Here is an 11375-nt window from a genome sequence, read left to right on the forward strand (position 1 = left end):
CCAAAATTGCAATATTTTCTCAATTTTGAGCATATTTAAGTATAATCCAGGGACAACAAATAATAAATTCATTACTTCTCAATAATTTCTATCCAGTGACATCATACCGACGAAGTTTCAAAAAAAAAAAGAAGCGACGAATTATTGCATATGGCTATACCGACGAGTTCAAAAGAAAAAAAAAAGCGACGAATTATTACAGGTTTTTATATATATTTATATGGTTCGGTCACTCGTTATGGTCCGCGAACCAATTGCCAACGCAAGTGGTTAAAGAACCACGTAAAGTAATCTCCCGTCAATCGGCTGTAGATAAAATTCACACATACTTTCGAAAGGTTTCCAAATCCAATTTTCTCGAAAATAAAGTCTCCCGACTGTTGGTTACTTGATAATTTCATTATTCCCGATCTTCGTCCACAAAGTCTCTGTTTATGCGTGAAACTAATCACGGAGAGTATGTATTATCCAGTACGAAGACACACGGTGTCGTGAGCTTTCGCTCGACGACATGTACACATGCGGCCTTATAATCGGCTGGACAAATGGATATCTCCATTAGCATAGCTATAAGCGCACCCGAGAGACCCACATATGCACGGGCGCATAAAGTCAAAGTGCGTATGAGGATAACGGTATAATGGCGTGGCATATATATAGAAAGACATCGAGCAATGTAGGTGATGTTGAAAATGCGCACACGTGTGTGTGAGTGTGTCCAAAGACTTCGGAATTCGACGAACAGACGCGAGTGAAAATGGCTAATCAACGCAACGGTTGGCCGTGATTTTCAAATGTCGCCGCAGGCAATGTCTATCGGTCAAGCTCACGCTTCGCTACGTATCGGTTTTCGCTTGTAATTTACTTACTTGTTGAAGCTGCCTGAAACACAATTGCCTGTATCCGTGGCACGAAAACCAGCCAGCAACGTGTCTATCGTTGGTAATTAACCCTGAAACCTTGTACGACTCTGATGCGTGATATATTACAGCTGGAAGAAATGTGACATGGTCGTGAAGTAGATTCTCTCCAGCGATGATGGATTCTCTGACATCGATGAATTATCACGACATTCAGACTCGTTATATCTCCGTATATGTTGTTGATCCAGGTTTGGTGTACTCCAATGTTTAAATTTGATTGTTCGTTTGCTTTTTCTAGCGCCACCGCGAATCTCATTTGACTCTATAAATTTATCAACAATTTCCAAAAGTGTTTTGAGCACCAGTTGGTTTGCTCAAATCGTTCGAAAGTGTAGAGTGTAACTTACTTCTCGTCGGAAATTCTCCAGTGAAAATCGAAAAATGAAATTTCTTTCAACAAACGCTGTGTTGAATCTACGCGTTAGGAATACAACGTAACAACTGCGAACGATTGACTAGTTAGAAAACACGAAACGTGATCGGTTGCTTGTTCTCGTGCGGGCGTAAATCAGGCAACGCGAGACGGAAGGAAACGCAGCTCATAAGCCGCGATCCTCGAGACAAAGAGGAAAAGTTAGGAAAACGATTAAACGGCTACGCGTTCTAACTTTCTATGCCAGTATTATACTTTCATATGAGCAGCCGCGAAGCGGCTTTTTACACGGGGCCCTACAATTTTTAACGCACTACTTGACGAGACTCGTTCGCCACGACGGCAGAGAAAGAAAAACCGAGTATTGCAAAATTTTTAAACCAGCCGTGATTTACGAGTCTGTTTAACCCACGTGATTAAAACGGTCGCGCGATTAACCAGTTAACTGCGTTCGACGTGCATATACGTTCAAAACTTCATCTCGGACTATACATTCGTCGTGTAAAATAAAAAATTACCATTGCTTTAAAAAAAAAAATTACCATACATTAAAAACTACAAATTTCAATAAGAAGTAATAAAAATGTCATTTGGTGGTACGTTTCCTCTATATTACCAATAAAACTGCTACGTATTTTATAAAAAAAGTTTGATTATTCTCTTTGGTATATCGGACATTTCCCTTTTTACAAACTGACAATGAGTGGATTATTTTTCCTAATGCATCTGGTATTCTCCGAATTGCTTTGAGAAGAGAATAATCAAACTTTTTTTTTTTATAAAATACATAACAATTTTATTGGTAATAAAAAAGAAAATATACCACCAAATGAATTTTTGTTGAAATCTAGAGTTTTTAAAGTGAATGGTAATTTTTTTATTTTACACGTCTACCAAAATAAAATTTGAATTGACGTGTATACACTGTTGTTAAACTGTCATATTTATGATGGGAGCATTTGTCCTACGTTCGACGCGTATACTCGTCATTTTTAAAACTAAATCCCGCAGTTAACTGGTTAATTGCAAGACGTTTTCTCTTCGCATAATAACTTCGCGTCTTTGTCCTACTCTAAACTGTGATTATACACGGCGTTGCTAGATGGCGTCCGATACTACGCGCGAGTTTTAGGTTATGTTCCCAGGAGAAACCTTTTGTTTTGCTACGAAAAGTGTGTCACCCTATCTCGTCTGTGGGTACGTGTAACAACGTACTGTTGTGTAGTATCTGAAGCTTTCAAGAAACCAGGATGATCGACTCCATTTTTTGCAAGTTTCACAATATTATTGTTTAGGCACGCGATTAACATACTAGTTCTTGAGAAATGAAATGATTTATCTATTGTACGCTCGCTCGTCGCACAGTAAATTGAAGGTAAATTTTTAAAAAATAGCGACTCTGCCTTGCGAGTTTGAACTCGATCGATATGCAATCATTTTGAATTCAACTCGATTCAACTTACATCGTTTCAAAATTACGCGCCATTTTAGAGGGAAACCAGAGCGCGCCAAGTTATTGGGTAATTTTCCATAAGCGATTTTCGTAATCGTTTCTCGAACTATCGCAACCTGTTTGCACAAAACCGCATTACCAGATGATAGAAAGTCATTAAAAAGAAAAATTATTATACGTCTACCGATACATTTTAATTTACAAACAAAGAAAAGTTCTTTGATTTAGTTAGCTGACTTTTTGTCAGAGAGGTTAAGTTAAACACCGTGGACTTTTTACTGATGAAACAAACAGGAAATTCTCCGGCGTCAAAGATTTTCGCCTCTTGTCCCTTTCATCTTTATTCATGGCACTCTAATAACCTCTGCACTTTAGGGACCTAATTTCCAACGGCGCCTCCAATTACCTTTACTTTACGTTCTAACATTCTTAAATTATTCGTAAACTCGGTTGATTGCTTTCTAACGTGTACATTTAATCCTTGAGTAACAGCGAAGCTATTCTACTTCGTTTATTCGTAGCATGTTTCAAAACGACATTAGCGATACCGTGTGTAAGTAAAAGCAATGACTTTTGAGTGAAAATCGAGAATCATTTTTTCGCTGCAATATCATTAGTTCCATCCAATTCATTGCGAAAAAAAATTTCCTTCATGGTGAGGAAAAATTTAAAAAATTATGTTTATTGTAAATTTATAAAACACAACATCCACACTCAAGGCCTGGATACTGTATAACGTGTTAATATAATTGTAATATTATTACACCAGAAAAAGAAAAAAAAAGTATAAGAAATTATTATATTAATAGAATTTCCAAAGTGATCAAAATGACCAATTTGTAATTTTTATTAGAAATTTTGTACACACTTGAGAGAGTTTTCGTAAAATACATAAATCGAAGCTTGTGTAATTTACAGTATTACGAAGCTTTTGTGTCTCTTTTACTTTAATGTCTCTGAAACGTTAACGTCTATAAAATAAGTTACGTTTAATAAAATTACCAAAGTGATAGAAATGATCAATTTGTAATTTTTATTAGAAATTTTGTACACACTTGAGAGAGTTTTCGTAAAATACATAAATCGAAGCTTGTGTAATTTACAGTATTACACGAGCTTTTGTATCTCTTTTACTTTAATGTCTCTGAAACGTTTAAATAAGTAATGTTTAATAAAAATAGTCTGAAAATAAGTCTGAAAATAAGTAACGTTTAATAAAATTACCAAAGTGATCGAAATGACCAATTGAGAAATTTCGTACGTGCAACGCAAATCACTTGAAAGAAATTTAAATGCATAAGTCGAAGCTTGTGTAATTTACTACATGAAGCTTTTTTACTTTAATGTCTCTGTAAGTGAAATTTTATGTATTTTTAGACGTTGATAGTTCTAACTTTAAACTGTTTCTTTCCATCGATTGTTGCTCTTACGTAACGTAACGTAGGAACAACCGCCCGGAAACCGCAGTGCAAAAGTTAAGCGAGACGATGAACATCGTTGTCGAAAAATTCCCCCTTCCCCTTTAATGTCTCTGATTGTAAGTTTTAAGTAAACTTTATGTATTTTTTAGACGTTGATATTTCTAACTTTAAAATGTCTTTCCATCGATTGTTGCTCTTACGTAACGTAACGTAGGAACAACCCCCCCGGAAACCGCAGTGCAAAGGTTAAGCGAGACGATGAGCATCGTTGTCGAAAAATTCCCTTCTCCCCTGACCCTGTTAGGATTTACCAGCGCGCTGAATTGCCAAGCGTTATGTTACTTTTCCCTAGGATCGTTAACATCGGGCCTCCTCCTCTGCAGGTAGCATATTTATGCTATCGCGAAATCCGAGATACAATGCTGGCCGATCCAGTTACATCGCCAGCACGTTTATGGTTTATGCGAAGCCTTCTTATGCTTGCATGACGCTCGTGACACACTACGTAAAACGCAAGTCTATCAACACGCCACGTCTCACCAGCATATATATTATTTCATCGTACATATATGGCTGTTGCTGACGTACAATAAAAGCTTTCATTCGTGTTGGCAAAAACGCCTGTCGTTTCGACAGTCACTGTATCAATGACGATGGGATCAGAGAGGATGAGAGTCGATAGATTCCGTCATTTCTGCCATAAGAAAAAAGGGCATGATGACTCGATAGATGTAACAAACGAAATCGTTTGGTTTTGTCTGCGCAAGTACGTGAAATCTTTGCTTTTTACTAACGACGACACACAATTCTTGGAATCAAACATACTCATTTTTGTAATCAGAAATTTACGAGTTATAGAGATTTTACGAATTTTTGTTAATTGTATCATATTGTAATTGTGATCAACACCTCGTTATTCGTTAGGTCGACGTCGGTCCCACATTCGTATAGCCGGTGTCGGACACTAGTGGATGTTTTTATTAACATAAAAAATACACGTAAAAAAAAACTATAATTTATATAACAAAAAATATATATATAAAATTCAGCTTCGTTTCAAACGTGTTGTACAAAATAATATAAAAAAAATATTTGGTCGAATATTCCTAGTGAAACGTGTATTTCGCCTCATGTTTCGATTGTTAAACAAAGCTATAAAGATAACTTAGGCGACCGCCGTCAATGCAACGGGCATTCAAAGTGAAAAACGAGATATCTCGCAATCTGACCTCTACGTTCTATTTACTAAGCATTACGATAGGTTTTATGATAGATATCAGAAGCTTTCATCTCCAAACCATCAAATCAATCAGCATTCAGTTTCGCTGGAAATAAGCCATCTGAAGTGTCGATTCATAAATTTCATACCTTCGAACAGATTCATCGTTGTCAAAGTAAAAGAAGAAGAGGCGACAATTTCAGCTGTGTTTGTTCGACGTCAGAGTGTTTAATTTTTATCATCCAGTGACGTCTACTTTACGTCGTTCACGTTATCGTTGAAACGATAGAACGAATTACGCGGCAACGTTGCGCGTAATCGGCAATAAAATCCGACGATCGTAAAGCGACAACCGCGAAAACAATCGTACGCTGACACGCCGAATAAGCCATTCTCTGTCATTGCATAATAAATGCTTCTTGTCGCTGAGTGAGAACGAGTGTGCCGATGCACTTCCACAGCTGGTTGGCGGATTTCGAAACCCGGATAAAAATTCCTCAATGACTCATTGATTCAAACTAATCGCGCATTAAGCCCCGCGATTGGTCGCGCTCTTTCCTTCTTTCATCAAATGGATATGCTAACCCCGTGGCATAACGGTGTATAACCCATGAATTACGCAATCACTCATGCGTGTCTTTCAAATCTCTCGATCTGCATAGTTCGAACGACTAAGCGTGCTGCTTTGTTTGAACGCGATGTCATAATTTTTTTTTTCAATTAAGCAACGATGCCTTGCTACGAGGTTTGCCAATTTCATGGTTTAATTAGATACACTAATATGATAAATATTTTGACGACGATTGTGTTTGAAAATAGTGTAGTCTCTTGTTCTCTGAATAAAAGATCGTTCTTGGTCTTAACTCTTCAATTCTATGATTGCTGTATGATTAACAGTAATTTCCATTAGTATTACAATAATTAAATAAATAACTGAACTATAATTCTGTGGAAAAAGAAATAAAAAACTTGAAGCCTCTACTTAGTTTATTTTATATGTTTTTACACAGTGCAACAGATGGTAAATTTTCTTCTCGAAAGTTCAATAAATCGATGAAAAAAAAAAAAGAAAAAAACGTGCAGCAAATTTTGAGGAGATTTCAATCTTCAAAATCTATCGTAGATTCAGTGATGAGAAGCATTTTCCAATGTTTTCACATACTGTGACATAATCTATAGTATTCTGGAGAAAGAAAGTGCCTTCACTTTATCGTCTGTTGCTACAATCCAAAAACGTCTTGTTAGAAAAAGGTGTATGAATACGTATTTCAAAAGCAGAGGCTTCAACCTTCAAAACGAATCCAGGTTTATTGTCACGCGATCTCCTTTTACAGTAGTTTCGATGTTTAGTGTTCCGAATATTACCGGGAGAAATAAAAAAGAAGAAAAAAAATCTTGTTTGTTAATTCATGAAATCACGGCTCCACGAAGAAACATCGAACGAACCGCGTCTATCCAACAGCGCTCTATGGGCATAGAAAGTGCATAAATATGTATGCCAATTCCGTTTGCAAAACTGCTGAGCCTTGACCGGTAGAAGTGGAATTCCCTTGAAAGAAAGAAAAAAAAAAAAGGAAAAGAAAAATGCAGTTTTTTTCTATTTGCACAAAGCAGACTGCTATTTGCAAATACGCAGTACAAACGTACCTGTTATTTTACCTCGAGAAACAAAATATCTTTATTCGTTTACATAAGTACGATCTAACTACACGGTCACGAATAGACAAAAGAGAATCGCATGACGGATCAGTCCGACATTTCAAGGAGACAACTTTCCGATTAGTCCCTCTCCTAGTCGTCGACGTAATCTGTTCAATCTGCGGTGGTGGCCAATGTGCGGTCTTATCATCGTCACGCTAAGCAATTCCCCTTCGTAAAGAAAATCATCCGTATTTGCTATATATTCGCTCTATGGGTTTCTTCTAGGAAAGCACGGCTCACATAATTCGATTGAATCTGCTCGTCAATCGAGAAATCCTAATTTCATTCCGACAGCGTGAGAGTATCAAACACGTACAGTGACTCCCCATTAATGTTCGTACATTAAACACATTTGTTATAAATTCGTGAAACAAATTAAATTTTTCGTGCAATAATGAATCTGGATTCGTGAATTTTGTACTTGAAGTCTCTAACCCCATCTAATATTCAAGCTTCGATAAAACTGCCATTGTAAACAAGAGGCTTCGATCTTCAAATCTATTCTAGATTCAGTCGTTTCAATATTTTGACAGAGTACGATAATTTATAGTATGTTTGAGAAGAAAAGATACTATATATCTTCATTTTTCCAGCTACGTGACGTAAGGACACCTTAGAATAAATCGAATAGTACGTTTCGAAAGTAGGAGCTCCGAAACGAACGCAGGTTTATTTAGTAAGAGTGACAGTTTGTTATATAATGTCCGAAATTATTTAAGTCCCTGAAACATTAACGTGAGCAACTGTACGTACACACAAGTTTCGGCACGTGAATGTTGATTGCTCGAAGATACGCTGCCGTTTTATTCGCTTCAATCAAGCGAATTAATTTTTCTGCGAGGGAATTGGCTTTCCTATTTCTCCGAAATGAGGAAAGTGATGAAGAAAGAAGGGGTTCACGGAAGACCACCAGGAGAAGTTTCACGCGGTGGTTGCGCAAGCCGCGAAACAATTAGATGTAAATCCCTCTGCAACGGACTTTCTAAATTCACGTATGAATTAGTCCGAGCGTCTCGATTAAACCGCACACTACGAGTACTCTGACTATGTAACATACGACTCTGTGTTGAATCAAAAGGACGTATCTGTAACTTTCGCTTAAACCAAGTCATTAACATTAAGTATGTAGCACAGAAGTGTTTTATCTGTATGTATATTGTAAGTATATTATTATTATATCTATTGTATTAAATTATATAATATGAAATATTATATATATTGTTATTATATCTATTGTATTAAATTATATAATATTAAATATTATATATATTATTATTATATCTATTATATTAAATTATATAATATTAAATATTATACACATTATATATATGTATATTATAAGTATATAATATATATTACATATACTAAGTATATTATATATATTATATATACTATGTATATTATAATATATATATTATAAGAAAAACCTTAACTGCAGGGAAACCGATGGTGTAACAATTTGTTTTTCAAATGTACATGAAATCAATATCAAGTTTGCTGAATACCGAAAGTCATTTTTTAAACCACATTTCGATCACACATACGTAAATATTCAATTAACGCGGCAGAATTCTCTTCAAGAGAATAATGCTACAATGCATGTAAATAAATTTAAAATTGGAGGAAGACCACACAAGAGCAAACGAAATTCCTCATTATCGGAAAATAAATTTTGCACTCCATTACGGAGTTATCGATTATTCTTTTTTTTTTTCTGTCTGAATTTAGATAATCAACGACCGATACATTGTTACCGTTTTATCGAATTAAGTTACTTCGATATCTGGATAATCGATATCCCATTGTACATGTAAAATATATGTATATATTGTTTCTGACAGAAATTATTATATCATTTGCAAATGGATACTTGTGTAAAACAATAAAATACCATAATGCGATTATCAACGTAGATACGTGTAACGCCACTTTGTTCGTATCATGATCGAAACGATACAACAAGATTATAGATCAAAGTATTAAGCAATAATACCGCTTGATGTAGCCGAAATTGATATTCATAGTTTTGTATATATATTTGTACAGGCAGAATGTACATTTTCGGTGGCCGTTATACCAAATTGTACATTACAAAACGATTTGTCGAGTGTTTGATAATATATTTGCGCAACTACGTAACTCCGACAATTAGTATCGTAATCTCAAACGAGCTTCTTTAAACACGCTCCAAATTAGTATATCAGCTTTCAAAACGTGTACAACGCTTAAGTTTCTTCAGCACTTGATCAAATGACCGACTTTCGAACGATTGAAAAGCCCCAAAACTGAACATAAATAGACAAACGAGTGTGTGTCTTGCGCGACACGAGTTAGCGTTCGCGTGGCGCTAGTGTCGCGTGGCGGTGGTGTCGCGCCAGCGTTAACGATCACGGCAGCAGCACAATTCCAACATACCTAATTAACTACCACGAAAAATATTTTTGTGAAACACCAAGTAGCGGAGCGTTAACTCGACGCAAAGCAGCAGAACGCGAAGTACGAAAAAAAAAAAAAAAAAAAGAGAAGCTGAACTAGCGCAGTATGTGTAATAGAGAACGGGACGAAGTTGGAGAAATCTGCAAGTGGCACGGGCAAACTACGGGTGTCGCATGTGCCTCTGCAGAAGTCTGCAGTGAGAGCGGCGGTGGTTGCTGCGCTTGAAAATTCCGCTGCGCGATAGCGGGCGGGCAAGCCGTGCGTCTGATGCTCGGATTGCGCAACTCGTGCGACGCAACGAAACTCGATCATCTTTGCCGCATAATAACGCCGCGGCGCGGAGGGGAAAAAAAAAAGCGACGTGAAGGAGCGACGAAATGGAGAGCAAGGTAGAGCGCGTTAAAGGTGACAAATGGCGGTGACGCGGCGCAATCGGAACGAAGCGACGCTGGAGAAGTGCTTGGAAACCGTAGCTCGCGAGACGAGGTCGCCAGACGAAGCGCAATCGCTAGTGAAGAATCTCGAAGAGAGTGAATCTCGAACTCCTTCGCGGGAATCAGTCTCGATCAAACTGGATCGAAATATCGCGGGAGATACGAGTGAATTTGGAGACTCAACTCACCTTCAGGCGTGAGAATGATTATAATCGTTGCTTAATTGTTACACGGTTACGCTCGGTTACCCTCGTTTCAAGATCGATGACGAAACTGACGTTTTATTAATGAGATGAGAGATCGATCGAAAGTTGTCGAACTTCTGGCTCGTTCCAGTTTTTGACGATGGACGGTCGAAGTCAAGGTGAGTTAGTCGATTTCGCGCATGGCAACGAAGCGATGGTAATTATTTTTATATGCGTGTCGCCTTGTACCACCGAATATCGTTGAACGGAAAAATACAAAAGGCGAGACTTTTAAGTAGAAACTGTGTCGCGAGGCAAGTCTTGCCAGTTAGAACGATGACACTTGGCAAATGCTTTCACCGATTTATGTATTTCCCAAATGTCGGAGCTCGGGAAAGCTTATTATTCGGAGAATTTAACGCTAGAAATATATTTATAAAATAACTGGACAGAGTAAAATTGGTGCAAGGTTGTGCGATTCATCACTCTGGTTTCTGAGCAACGAATTCGGAACTGATACTTGATTCAATGGTGTCGATCAAAGATCAATCATCATTCTTTGGTGAAATATTAGTTGATTTGTTGACTCACCTCTTGAGATACGGGATTATTCTTGTTTCGGCTGGTGTTGGATGTGTTATTAATGGAGGAGAGCGTGGTGAGGGTTGCAGTGCCGACACCGCCGACCGTCTTTCCGCTGACCTTGGTACCAGCACCACCGACATCTTTGTGCAACGTTCCAGGACTCTGAAATGAAATATCGACGTGCGTTAGAACAATGCCCAGAGCAAACGTATTTTTCTCTTTTCCCTCTCCCTCTCTTTTTTGTTCTATGATAATGAGGTTGGAACCCAGCGTCGGTTGCATCTCGAATGAAATACGAGGTCGAGGAAAAATTAACAAGCGTCTCTCTTTTCGGAGAGAGCGTCTCTCGTTGGTTGGAGTTTTGCAACGATGTTTCGACGGTGTTCCTTTTTTTTTTTTCAGAAATTTTTGGAGCGTGGCAATACAAGCACCACGGCCGACGTTTATTTACTTTGATGTAATAAAAGTTGTATATTTGTATTTATTTTCGTCTCTGTTAAACTCTAACTCTCACTTTCATCTCTTAGCTCTATATATATATAGAAGATATATATATCATATTATATATCATATGTAGAAGAATATATATATATATATATATATATATATATATATATATATATATATATATATATATATATATAT

General features: G+C 37.2%; 1 protein-coding gene and 1 long non-coding RNA gene across 6 annotated transcripts in view; one reads left to right on the forward strand and one right to left on the reverse strand.

The window, feature by feature from the left end:
- LOC122532455 (probable serine/threonine-protein kinase dyrk2) overlaps positions 1-11375 on the reverse strand; it is a 307330-nt gene that overhangs the window by 46671 nt on the left and 249284 nt on the right. For all 5 annotated transcript variants that reach the window (XM_043661252.1, XM_043661258.1, XM_043661233.1 and 2 more), the window contains one exon: positions 10737-10892. In XM_043661252.1, the coding sequence (XP_043517187.1) occupies positions 10737-10892 (156 nt within the window). The remainder of the gene's footprint in view (positions 1-10736; positions 10893-11375) is intronic.
- Positions 5821-11375, forward strand: part of LOC122532561 — an 11119-nt gene continuing 5564 nt past the window's right edge. Inside the window, exon 1 of the long non-coding RNA XR_006307536.1 lies at positions 5821-6089. This is a non-coding gene — a long non-coding RNA (uncharacterized LOC122532561). The remainder of the gene's footprint in view (positions 6090-11375) is intronic.

This window comes from Frieseomelitta varia, unplaced genomic scaffold (genome assembly GCF_011392965.1).
Source record: "Frieseomelitta varia isolate USP_RPSP 00005682 unplaced genomic scaffold, Fvar_1.2 scaffold_140, whole genome shotgun sequence".
NCBI classification, from domain to species: Eukaryota; Metazoa; Arthropoda; class Insecta; order Hymenoptera; family Apidae; genus Frieseomelitta; species Frieseomelitta varia.